This window comes from Leuresthes tenuis, unplaced genomic scaffold (genome assembly GCF_036924035.1).
Source record: "Leuresthes tenuis unplaced genomic scaffold, fLeuTen1.0.hap1 SCAF_20, whole genome shotgun sequence".
Classification (NCBI taxonomy): Eukaryota; Metazoa; Chordata; class Actinopteri; order Atheriniformes; family Atherinopsidae; genus Leuresthes; species Leuresthes tenuis.
The window spans coordinates 12,505,204-12,519,400 of NW_027325374.1; the positions used below are offsets into that span (position 1 = coordinate 12,505,204).

A 14,197-nucleotide genomic window follows, 5' to 3' on the forward strand; every position below is an offset into this window, starting at 1 on the left:
AGAAAGAAATACAGAATAACAACCAATAACCTCTTTGTCCATGAGTCTTAACTATGGGAATACAGAGATTACTGTGGTGTGAAACTTAGCTAATGAGCTGTTAAAATTAAGATGTATCACAGAACAACAAATGCCGACCGTTAGAGGACACATTCAATTCTTCCTTCTGTTCTTTGAGTGCGTACACACACGCACACACGCTAATTACTCAACCAGTTGAACGTTTCATGAATTCTTTTCAGTAATTCACACTACAACTGTGCCTCGTACACTGACTAACATATGCTCCAATGACAAATTATAGCTATTTGTTCAGTATCAAGACGCACCATAAAATAAAAGTGAGGGTTTCAAAAAAGAAAAGAACGTCAGTTAAATGCAGGTAAAGAAGGCTTGGTGAGTGGATTATGGCTGATGAACATATCAGTGGCTGAAGAGACGGAATGATTGGGAAAATGAAAAGAAGAATTACTGGGTGAGATGAATAGGATGACTTTGGGATGATATACTTGTTAAAATGAGATGAGAGTGTGTATGTACCCTCAAGATATTAGCTGCTAACAGCTTGTGCTTGGTACTGGGTGTGCGTTTGTTTTTGTCAGTGTGTGAAGAAAGGTCTATCTTTGTGCCCTTGTTGCTCTGACAGACACATTATGAGGTCCTCTGGAGACAATAACACAGACAGCCATCTAATCTCCGCCGCACACACAGACACACATCTGGCATGACTGACTTTCACTCTTTGTGTCATCTCCACCTCATCTTGGAAAACACGAGTGGAGAAATATTCGGTTTTAAAAAACAAAACAAAAAAACACAGTATGACAACGCGGTGAGGCTTCTCATTTTCTATACGTTTTATCTCTCCGTTTCCTTCTATAGGGCTAGTGTAGCTCCTCCCCCTTTCACACTCAGTGCTGACTCCTGATTACCTTTTCCTTCCACCTGTTTCAGACTTCTTTGCCTAATAACATCCATTATTTTCTCTTTGGTTAGGATCGTCTTTAGATGTGGCTGAATGTTATTAAAAGAATTGCTGAAAAAAATCTGAGCTGCTGTTAGAATTATCCCCTCTAAGGAAAGATCAACCAAAAATACAAGAGCGAAAAGAAGCTCCTTAGTGCCACTGCATAAATTACCATAACATTATACATATTCAGCACTCACTACATTCAATAAACTTCATTTGACACTAAGAAGTTCAGATTTTCTTTTGAATATTACCCTGGAAGGTAGCTGGATAGTGGTATGATTGGTTAAATAGCAAGAGAATGCGGCGTGCCAGATTCAGGTCAAAGACCATGTACGAGCTGTCAGGCCCCCTGACATCTCTTTTAGATGCAGATGATAGGCTGTATAATTAGTTTTTAACACAATTTGCAAATGTGGTTCAATGTGTCATTATCCATCACAATGGATTAACAAGTGTTATTAAAAAAAGAAAAAATCATTATTTTTCTAAATCTTACCAAGTAGTTTTACCGTTTAAATCTAACCAGGGAATTGTGTTGCCTGCCCCTGAAACAAGTAGCTGTAATGCCCAAACTAACCACACAGCAACTGAGACCAAAGAAAACAGTGAATGAAAACCATGTCAAACTTAAGTTTCTCATTGTGTTTAAATAATGACAAGTTATGGTTTCATTAACTGTGTCCACTGGACAAAGGCTGCCTCAGTGACACTGTGGGTTGCAGGGGGGGGGGGGGCCTCCGTGGATCTGGCTCATCGTATTTTGTGGATGGGTATCTAAAAAGAGCGCAGATCAAAACCTTTGGTTATTTTCATGCTCCTTGAGCTGTTCCTTATTAGTTTTTTTGCAGCACTGCTTGGCTCTTAGTCCTGTCATGAGAGACATCAGGGGTGGGCCTGGTTTTCAGGCTGGTTTCTCCTTGTCCAAATAACATCTACTTAAATGCCAAGATCCCAGCTCTTGCATGGTTAAAAAAATTTAAAAAAAGATAATTTATTCATTTAACCTTTCATTGATTTTAAAGTTTACATTTAAACTAAAAGGTGATGCTGATTTCTGTTAAATTATACCACCAACTAGCACACTCCACTTTCAGAAGACAGAGCCACTGCTGGGTTAGCCTTCATTTCTCTTTTTCTCTTTCGTCTAATACAGACTTGAGTATAATCATTTCTTTTTCTTTTTATCTTGATGATATCATATTCTCTGCTGGGTGAAAATAACAGCTAAACAGGAAGATGGTAAGCATAGCCTTTCCTCTGAGGAGATACACCTTTAAGTGATGTACATCAGAAGAATTGACACATTGTGAAAATCTGTTGGCTTGGCTTCTTCAGATTCCTCTTCCAACCTTTACCAAAGCTGACACACACTGTCACCTCTGTTATGTCGGACTCGCGCTCTTGATCATGTCAGTGTAATTCTATCAAATCATGTTACGCAGGCAAATAAAATACACTCTGGTCATAACTTTGACATCATGAGATTTCCCCTGACAGAAGTTCTGGTGGAATCTTCTCCGCTGCACTTTCACAACACAGTGTGCGAGCGTCTGTTTCAGTTGTTGCGTGTTTTCTTCCACACAAAGTCGTGATCCAACTACAAACCTTGTGCTGTCAAAATGGGATTTTTTTTTTTATCAAGGGCTCTGTGTGCTCGTAACAAAAGCACAAGTGCACATTCAAAGTAGAGACTCCGCATAAACAGGAGCAGAAATATGCAAACACACATTCAGCTACACATCAGCATTATGCAGGTCGCAGGCAGTAGTTCCGTTTCAGATGACTGCACCGAAAAATGTTTTATGTCAAGATTAGCTCTCAACCTCCGTCTGCTGCATCTCATTACACATAACTTTTTCTCTCAATTTACCTTCATTGTCTAACAGGCAGCTTCTGTATTTTACTAATTCAGTTCTTATTGTGTGCTTTTGCAACGTGTTGTTATCAATATTAATTCTGAATAAAACTAAGATTCATGAGTTGAAGACAGCAAAGCTTTGAGAACCCAGTGCATCTGTTACCAACATCAGAAATCACAGTACATCCAAGAGGTCCAGTGTACAAAAGCTAACACCAGAACCTGTAATAGTTACATCTGTCACAGACCCAGTCAAAAAATTATTTCCACTGTCATTTTATTCTTTTACTTCACCTCACTTGTGAACGGTAAGGGCTGAGAGTTAAAAATAAACATTTAGGCTTAGATGTTATGAAATACTTGATTTCGATCTCGATTTGCCATCTGACAATCTCCAACCATGGATTGTTACAGCACAATGTTTTGGAGATGAGGACAAGCACATTTCCTCTTGAGACTGGACTCTATCTAGAGCTCAGTGGTTCAGAGCAATTTTGGCAGCACAAAAGGTATCTAACAGGATATCAGGGAGGTAGTTTTAATGTTGTGGCTGATCAGTGTATTTGCGTTAACCCAAATACAGAGTAAAGCCGACATGAAAACAGTTAACTGCTTCTGGACTTTAGCTTATCAAAGTGGAGATGGGATGCCTTTATTTGATAGCAATATACTGTCATTTTAAGCCAAATTTACAAGTATCATATGTCACTATATGAGCAGAAAAGCATTTGGTTTACAAGGAAACTCCTCAATCCTTATATGCACAGTGAAATTTCTTCCAGTCTTAAATTATAAGCCAGTGGAGATGGCTGTTTGACCTCCGAATATAGTCACAGCAGCATGAGTAAATGTTCCCCTTTGTACATACGAATGTCCCTTCTGTTCCACCCTGAGGCATATTAGTGCTGTAATTATACAACACAACACACAGATGCACAACTTGGGGTTTAATCTTATTTACTGTTGCACAAAATGATACAAAGCAGGGGACCAGACAAGACTAACTCAACCTGCTACAGTATCTATGTGAGAAGCATTCTAAACGGTTACCGTTTGAGCAATAATGAAATAATGTGGGCACAAGTTTGTTCATCCCTGCCATATAATACACCCTGTGAGCTTAAAATTATTTAGCACTTTATATTTTCTGTCATAAAAATATATTAGTGCCACATTTAGTGCCACACATTTTGTTGCATAAAATTGCCATTTTATATATTTCATATTAGTGTCATATCCAGTACCCAAAGCAGGCTAATATTATTGAATCTAAGAAGCAAGAACATAGGCTGGAAAATAACTGTAAAAATGTAATGCATACTGTGAATAAAAATGCCACAATATGAATGTTATAAACTTTTCTTTTTAAGCCTTGGTTTGACTCCACTTACATATTAACATTTGTTTCTCTGGAAAACAGATGAAATAAAAATACATGAACATTGTACAGACAACATAGGCTAAATAATAAAGAAAACAAAAACTATTAAATGACATCAATGAGAGTGAGAGCTCCTAGAAGACAGACTGGGAACAGGAAGAACTAAAACCTGAGACAAATAAGTGCTTATAAAAACAGAAACAGTACGGGCAAAAGACAATATTTTAACCACCGGTTAATGTCCCTAAGTATCAATGCAGTATAAAAAGCTCAACCTCTAACGAACTGTGGTCAAATGCAAGTAATTTGCAGCAGCAAATTTACTTTGATGGGATTAATGGAGGCTTGTTTGCTCGTTTCTGACTTAGGCTCTGGCTGTGTTTGTTAAAGTCAGGGAACGTTTGTGGTCCTCGTCGAAATTATGAAACACAACATGATTACATAGCGAAGGTCCACTCGTTCCGAGAGAGCATAATTCAGGATCCGACGTTGAGCAGAACTTTCAACAACACATTCCCAAAAAAATTACGTGAAACACCAGGCAACAGTTTAAGGAACATCTCCAGCTTGGGGCCGGTCCCTTGAACTTTTGACTGTTTGAGCCCCTTGGTGAGCCTGCAGCATTCAAGAGTTAAGTTTGATTCGCATTAAGCACCAATTGGGTAAGCATCATCTCAACTTGCCATCATAAACAGAGGAACTCTTAGGTCAACCTATAGGCACCAAGTTTCATTTTCCACCAAAGTCAGAATTTCGAGACTTAAATAATTGACAACAAGTTACTGAGTAACCCAGCTGGCTGCAGCTAACAGCGAAAACAAATATGTATACATATACATTAGAAAAATATAATCCCCCCTAAAAGCTTGGATGGTTTGGAAACATTAAAAACAAGAGAGAAAATGCTGAATCTTAAATTTACTTTGATCTTTATTCATCTGTAGACATATGAGCCCTAGAGTTTTCATGCAATGTCTCGCCAACTTCATTTTATTTGTTAATGTGCACCCATTATTGCATTTCAGGCCTGAAACACAAAACAACAACAAAAACAAATAAACAAAAAGAAAAACAGTTGGGACAGCTTTTACCACTTCGTAATGTTGCCATTCTTCTCACAAAACTTGAACGCTGTATTGTGGTGTCTGATAAAGGCTTCCCGCAGTAATCCTTTGCCCATTTGGTTATACCAGCTATCGACGAATGATGGTTCTTGATTCAGTGCCATCGAGGGATCAAGGGTGTTCAGTTTGGGTCTGCTGCCGTTTACACACTGAAACTCTTCCAGATTGTTTCAATGGTATTCTCTTTATTTACATATCTGTTGACAAACTGGAGATCCTCCACCCTTGTTTGCTTCCCAAAAACTCTCTTTCCACGTTGATGCTTTCGTGCCAAATTATAACAATCACATATTGACATTGCCTATTTGAAATAGCATTTTGGTTATTTTTGTCTTTTTCTTTTAGCTATCCTTAATAGTCGCTGTGCCAATTTTTTGGAATGTTTTGTGAGCCTGAAATGCTAAATAGGATGTCTATTAAGAAATTAAATCAAATTGACAGGAAACAAAATGAATTGTCTTGGGTTCAAACTGTCTGTATTTAATAAAGATTATTCCATTCCATATCGTCCCTTTGTGTCTTTAGATTGGTTTAGTTTAGGGGGTCAGTGATATTTTTCATTCATCAAACATGAAGTCAAAGTCAAAATCTTTGAGTTATCTTGGGCTTGCATCTCAGTTATTTAAACTAAAAAGAAATAAACTCATATAATAATAAAGATTATCGTGAATGGCTTCCATGAAATAAGTTTTAAAATACCAACAATAAATTAGTTTGTAGTATGTATGATAGACCCATTTTTAGGCCAACAACAAGGACACAACACAGATTATTACTCATACTAAGAGGATGAATATTTCCAAAACAGAAGAAAATATGTGCACATGCACAGTAGTTTCTTTATTGAAATAAAATGCCATTTTTGCCCCATAAAGTCCCATAATTATCAGCAAGCCACCAAAAAAAGCAATCTTTTCCTAAACTCTAAAGTTCTCTTGGTGTCTAAATTCTGAAACACAGTAGGAATATCGTGATGCGGCATAATTGGGGCAAATTCATGCTTTCCACACCCGTGCATCCACAAGAGTCTGTGTCGCTCGATATTAAGTAAATCTGCCAAGGATCTGTTTTTTTTGTTTTTTCATAAACAACAACCACAATACCTCCTCCTCTTGTTGTAACCATTTCTTTCTCCCTAATGAACATGCAGGGAACAGGTTTTTAAGAAAGCAAACTGATCCTTTGTAGTGGGAATGGAATCATGCATGTATGAAAACTTTGGATTGGCCTCTAATATAGGACTGAATTTGCTCATAAAAATGTTGCGTGGGTATGTCATGCCGGTAATCACTTTGATGGCACAACATAACCGAAAGAGGAAAGTTACACAGTGCATCCACAATATTAATGACAAAGACAGAGATAAAAGACTACTGATAAGAACAGACAATCCGACAGAAATTGTTACTGCACGAGGTATCTATGCAATGATAAAGTGAATACTGATCAAAAAGAGAATAAAAAGTCAACGTGGCAGTGATCACATAAAGGTGGTAGCAGCTCTGTAGCAACAGAAGCGCTGGATCAAAGTTATCTATAAAAGGGGAAAAAAGGATTCCTTTCCATAAAGGTTCAATCCAAGTTGGCAGATTTGACAATATTCTCTTCTCATCTTTTCCCCTCTTCTTCACACTCATTGCACCAGGTATTGTTCAGAGGGAGTGTGACAGCCAACCCAAACTCGTAATCAGCTTCTCATCACAGCAAGTGTCAGTCAACATCTCTGTCTGTGACCCCTGTCCAATTTAATTGAGAACACCACTGGCTGGAGCTGACTGATTTTCATTTGTTGACAGGTATGCAATTTACCTGCAATGGATATGAAATGTTAACAACAGTCAAACTGAAAGTTAACCAGGAGATATTTCAACACTTTCAAGCATCTTTAAGTTTTTCGCTCCTAATTTTCTGTTTATAATAAGCTCCAAAAACGAGCGGCATTTTCTTTGCCCAAAGCGTTCATATTGCTTTCTTTTCTTCCATAAAATACAGGAAGTCCAGTAAGAAAAGCATACCATACCACAGTGAAAATCACAGTATCCAACCGAGTTGCTTTAATTAGTCACTTGGCAGCTCCACAGCAGTCTACACAGCCGTGTTAAGCAGCTCGCTCTAAAGGTTTTCCATATCCAGAAAACCAAGGCTAGAGCATTGTAGACTGGGAGGGAAATCGTTTCTCAAGCTCTTCCACAATAGAGTTCATGTTTACACTTGGAATCGGTGAAGGTGGGGGATCATCTCCTTCTCCTCCTCCTGGTCCTTCACTACCTCGCTCTCCTCCCTCTCCTCCTCCAATAGCCAATGTGTCCAAAGAGTCAAGAGAATCCAGGGAATCCATAGAAGCCCGACTTTTCCTCACTTTTTTGAGTGGAATCTGTTTCTGATCTATCTGACTGAACATGTTAGCAACAGACTTCTCTATGTCTGCTATGTTTTGGATGTTCTTTAAGATTCCTTTAAGTTCTTTACGGGGAGGTTCAGGTTCCACAGGGAGGGGTGGAGGTGGAGGGCGGAGAGACACGGGTCGCAGAGCGGGGACCTCTGCGAGAGATGGGAGGACAAATGTGGATGGACGCAGGAGTGAGGGAGACACAGGAGGAGGGAGGGGTGGAGGTGGTGGTGGTGGTGGTGGTGGTGGGGGGGGAGGAGGGGGAGGGGGAGGGGGAGGAGGAGGAGGAGTCCCTTTTTGGCCAGAGTGAGATGAAGCAGGGGAGGCAGGAGGGGGGGTTTGAGGGTGATTTAAAGAGGGAGATGAGGGAGGAAGAGGAGCAGAGATGGGAGGTGGTGGAGGTGGAGATGGAGGTGGTGGTGGAGGTGTTGCAGGAGGGTCAGGGATGAACTCTAAATTAACCTGAAGCCTTTCTTCTCCACTGTGATTTCCTGTTAAGTTTGCACCAAAGCGCCGCAGGACAGGAGGAGTTGGCTTGTGATTAGGTGGAGGGGTGCCTCCATCACTATGAGTGATGATGATACTAGGGGGACCTTCTGCAGTCTGAGCAGGTGAAGCACTGTGAGTGGGGCTGTACTTTTGATGCTGAGGAGTGTCTGGGAAAACAGAAAGTAGCATATCAGGTGATAATGAACCCCTGGAATCTCTGTTTAGCCTTTGCCTCATTTCCTGAAGTGCCTGTTGCTCAAACTGTCTGGCTTGTTCTTTCACTGACAGCTTTGGTTCCAGACTTGGGCTTCCAATCACGTCTGAATCCAGTCCGTGGTCAAAGCCTGAATCCAGACCAGCATCTTTACTCTCCTTGAATTCTGCCTTTAGGAGCTCCAGCTCCCACTGCACAGGATCCATAACCACTTGGCGCCTCAAAGCATCATACATCTCTCTTCGATGTAATCTTGATGGGAGTGTCCAGCTGTGTCCAGCACTAGATCCCCATCCGCTGTCACTGCCGCTGTATCCACCAAACCCCACATCACATCCAGGTGAGCTGAGCCTCAGCCAGGCGTCTCGAAGGCCTTTCCTTGAAGGGGAGAAATTCCCAAGAAAATCTTTTTTTCTCTGGTTCTTTACAAGCATCTCGGGACTGCTCAAAGTCCCGTCCTCATGGTAGATGGGATTTTTGGTAGTCCGGGGATTTTCATCAGAGAGAAAGGTGACGTTGGACTCTGACTTGGGGAGTTTGTTAAGCACTCCTCCATTAGCAACACACTGGCGATGGGCAGCAATTGCTCGTGTAGCAAAATCTGAGATCAAACGTTGGCGGTCGCTTTCATCCAAACTGCCAGCGCTCCCCCCACGATTTGACCGGCTGGTACATGGACTTAGCGGAAAAGAAAATAGACAGAAAATGGAATGAAATGAGAAATAAAGGATTACAAATTAAATATAAGGGAGAAGAGTAATAATGAATAGGAGAGATGTAACTTTATAAATCAAAATACATGAAATGGGATAGGGAGACAGGAATGGAATGAAATTTAAATGAAAGAGCATCAATATACATGATAGCATGAACTGTTGTACAAAGGGTAGAGTAGTAGATAACAAAACAGACTGTATGCTCAAACTGCAGTCTGGTAAATGTACTGAACACTGAGTTCACATCAGTTAAGTGAGAGAAAAAAAATCTTAAGAGGTAAGAGCTTAATGTCGGTGCTGTTAATACACAGGAATAACAGATAAAGCTCTACAAAACACATCTGAGACACAGGCATATAATGCAGGCAGATTTCAAGTATGCAACAACAATGCCTCTGTAGAACAGCTACAAGCAATACCACGTCTGCAAGGGAGGAAAACACAATAGTGCGTCATTGAGCTGTGAGAGTAAGCAGATTTCTTTACAATAAGAGACTGAATTATTTTTTCCTCTGAGGTTGACAGTATGCTAATTTATGAAATTAAAATGTATGTGACTCACTGAGACTCATGCCTACTCTTTCTAAACCACAACATATAACTAAAGCTCAAAATGTCACCCAACCCATTCAAAAAATTTAAATCCAAACACTAAAATGCAAAAAGAATAATTAGCTTCTGGCACCTTAATTTCATCGGCAGATATACCAAATTACTCCCCACACAAAACAACACCGATCACCAACGACCACAGACACAAATCTACAGCTGGGGATTGCTGAATGGTAAACTAGTCAGAGATTTGAAGCCGTTTCATCCTACTCACTTTTGTCTGTCTCCCATGGATGAAGGTGAAAGGATGAGAATAAAGAGAGGAGAGGAAAAGAAGTGGGATAATAACATGAATGGTACTGAAATGGTGAGAGTTTAAGAAAGGATCTTCAATAATGGTCAACAGGAGATGTTAATGACTCAGTGTAAAGATGAAGATGACTTTTGTTAACTTGTTAATTTAGTAAAAATGCAATATTTTTAATCAAAAGCAGTAAATATTGAACATATAGCCTACACTGCTGATATTATTTTGAAATGATATTGAAATGTGACTACACTGGATATACTGCACATGTATGCATAAATATGACCTGAAACATCATCAGATTTGTTCAAATATTAAAAGCAGATCAAGAGCTACAATCAAATAGATGAGAACAAAATATTTTACTTGGTCATATATTTATTGATAAATATGATCTAATTTTACATATCTGCAGGTGGAAAAAGTATATTAACCTTCAGGATTATCAGTTAATTTGAAGATGACTTTAGAGTCAGGTTACAGAGTTGGACTGTTACCCTGCTCAGGCACGGTTGACCAACCAAGATCACTACAAGAGCAAAAAGTCACAAAGGAACCCAGGATTACTCCTATACTAATAAAGGCTTCTGTCAAATGTCATATGGGAAGGCTGCAAGGAGAAAGCCACTGCTCTACCAAAAGAGCACTGCTACCTGTCTGCAGTTTATTACATATCAAATGAAAAAGCTAGAAAGTGGTTAGAGAAAAGTTTTGTTGACAGATAAGACCAAAAGAGACTTGTTTGGTTTCTCAAAATAATCATATTTAAGCATGTAAAGCATTCAAAAAATAATCATATTTTGAGAAAGGAAACCATTGCATTCCTGAAAAATAACTTTATCCCATTTGTGAAACATGGTGGCCTGTAATATCATGGTTTGGGTCTGCTGCGGCATCTGGGCAAGGATGGCTAATCATCACTGATGGAACAATGAACTTTGGATTTTACAAACAAATTGTGAATGAAAACATCAAGACATCTATTCATGAAGGGAATCTCCACAGATAGTGGGTCCTGCAGAAAGAAAACAACTGTAAGCACATCAGTCTCCACTGTAGCTTGACTAAAGAATCCTAATAGAAGTATTAGGGAATGATGATGTCAAAGTCCTGATCTTAATCCAGTGGAAATGTAGAGGAAAGACCTGAAGGAAGCAGTTCATGAAAGGAAACCTACCAACATCTCATAATGGTGACTCATCTGTGCAGAAGAAATGGGCTAAAATTCCTCAAAGCTGATGTAAAAGAATGAGCAACAGTTAATAGAAGTTTTAATTGCAGGAATTTCTGCAGAAAAGGGGATCACATCAGATACTGTGAGCAAAGGTTCACACACTTTTTCCCCACTCAACTGTGTTTATATATATAAATATATATGTATTATATATAATTATTTTTACTTAGTTAGAAGACAGTCTAAAAATCTGATGATGCCTCAGGGCATATTCATGAAGAGAGAAACTTTCACTATTTCACAGTTGTAGTTTACTACCCTTAAGATTCTGTAAAACTTTATTATGTTGCACAAAAGATGACAATGTGCTGCGTCACTCAATAATGTGACTTTTGATGTAGCATTTAAAAAACATGCTTCATTTAATTTGTTGCCAATAAGACGTTAGAGAACACTTAATTTTTCACAGGTAATTAAAAGAGGCATTAAAACTAACCTTGTCAAGAGAACAGCCAAAGGTAATAAAAAAGGGCCTTCAAACCAGTCCACTGAGCACTTTAGTAATGGACCTTAATCATGAATGTGCTAACTTTTGCATTTTGCCGAATTTTATGGGTTTTAGGGATTAAATCCCTACAAAATGGAAATGATACAGAACAAGTATTTCACACAAAACCTAAACTCCCTTTTCTGCAAACGCACACAACGTTGTCCCACCTCAATTAAACATGCTCTGCATCTTATCAATGGAATTAATTACCGCCCCACACATTTATTGCATTTATTTCAATTATCCCACAACCAAGTTCATTCGCACACACATTTTTCAGACAATCGCTTGGACTTTTGTCAACTTAAATGGACGCACACACAAACACACAGATCTCATTGGGATATAGTTTCTACCGTCTTGCATATGAATTTATCTCATGTTAAGAGGAGTGAGGAAACAAATCAAGGACAGACAAGAAACCACTAATGCTTGAAATGCTGATGAGAATTCTCAACTCTCAGTGGCCTAGAAAGGAGTTATAAATCAACTATGTATGTCAAAATTGGCAAGGTGGGTTATTAAAACATGCTTTACTAGAAAACATACAAAAACAGATGCACCACAGAAGGAGAAGAAGATAAAGTAACATAATCACACAACGAGAAAAAACAAGCTTATTTTTGTCTTGAACAGCTTAATGTCAAAATTACTAGTGAAGCACATGCCATAGAAACAGTCAAATGTTTAACTTGTGATTACAGTTTCTGAAAGCCACCAGTTGATGAAAAACTTGATGTGAGCACTCTGATGGCTGAAAATTCCTCGGGGAGGGCAGGGTAGTGACCTTCACTTTATCTCTTGTAATAGTGAGAAAATTAGTATGCATTATGACAAACAAACTGGCAAGTAAAGGCCTGATTTTAACTGAGTTTTGTGAGGATAAAATCGTGGGTTATCTACAACTGTCAATGCAGTGAAAAATTATAGCCTTGTTTGTTGTCAGTTTCATGCGGGTTTACAAAGCTGTGCTTGATTAGTTCAAGACTCTGTCCTCTCTGAATACCGTCAGTCTTTTTTGCCACTGCAAAATATAAATTGAGGGAAAGGAAATGTCTCAAGACTAGAAAAAGTAAGGACTGAAAGCCTCCACTCACAAACGCCTGAGGACAATTTTGCTCAGAATATAAATCTTTCCAAAGGCTCCCAGCCTTAGGAGCGAGTCGAGATCAACACAGCAACTGTGTGTTTCAAAGTGTTTTATTTCAGTAAGCGGGGGTGTGTTTCAGTTGCTGTCATTAAAAGAAAGCTCAGAGTACTTCTTTCAGACTTATGATTCCCATATGTTTGCATGATTTACTTTTAAATTAGCAGTAAGAGTAACATAATCTGTACTCGATCTTTGGGAACAGACTAAAGTGTACTTTGTGTGAGTGCAGCCATCTCAGCATTTATTAGTTTGACTTTAAACTGGCTTTGAACTCTGAACAATTAGTTTGATTGCACAGCTTTGTTGGTAAGGCCTAAAATATGGTTGCAGAACAAATCTATTAGGGATCAGTGTCCCAATGAAAACTGATACAGCCCATTATCACCGTCAGGGCTATTTAGTTTCATTGCAAAGCACAATCAGAAATGATGAAATATAAGAGATAAAATATATTTCCATTGTTCTAATGTTTGGATCCAGCAGTTGAGTGATCTTGTTTTTATAATGAACATTTTGTCATTACTGTTTTATAAAGGTATTTTGTATCAGCAAAAATACTATCTGTTGTGTGATAGCACAGGTGTCTGCCAACATGTGCGAAAATGGAGAAATTATGGGGAATCATGCTCAACCTTGGCTTCGTGAACAATCGGTTGTTCATTGGAGAAGCAGGAATACAATTGTGAATGCAGGAGCATCATTCAGTAACTTTTTGTAATTGGAAAAATACAAAAAGGGTGACTGCACGAGGACAACGCAAAGCTCCCAAAGCAGTCGTACTGCCAAAGTCTAAAATTTAACAGCTTTCAAAATGTGAGCTAATGACTCTGCTTTGGCTCAGTAATGTAAATGCCACTTTCACACTTCACTTACATGGCATTGTCACCCAGCTCTTCGTACAGGTTGTTGGCGGTTCCTCCTCCAGGTTTGCCTGTTGGCAGGGCCATCTGGATACGGGCTGTTTTGGCACACTCTGCTTGGCGTCTGGACACAGCAGAGAGGAAAAACTGAGCACAAAAAATTTAATGAAGCTGGAGCAAAAACACTACCTTAAAAAGTCATGTGGCAGGACGGCTCATAAACTATTTTCTTTCATGTCACAGGTGTCAGGGAAAAGAAAAAAACATTAATAGATTCTCATTCTGTGGCATGCATTTTGATACACCATTGAGTAGTTAATCACAACAGTCTGTTGGTTAACACAATGATATTTCTCCAATGATGGATTGCTGTCATTCATCTATATTTTTTTGTATAGTATACCCCTGTTTCCCAAATGATAATTAAAATGATGCTGCTACATTTGAGTATATTTACAGC

General features: G+C 39.0%; 1 protein-coding gene across 1 annotated transcript in view; it reads right to left on the reverse strand.

The window, feature by feature from the left end:
* LOC140278755 (protocadherin-15-like) overlaps positions 1-14,197 on the reverse strand; it is a 179,919-nt gene that overhangs the window by 14,082 nt on the left and 151,640 nt on the right. The window contains exon 35 of the mRNA XM_072373834.1: positions 13,751-13,861. Coding sequence (XP_072229935.1) covers positions 13,751-13,861 — 111 coding nt within the window. The remainder of the gene's footprint in view (positions 1-13,750; positions 13,862-14,197) is intronic.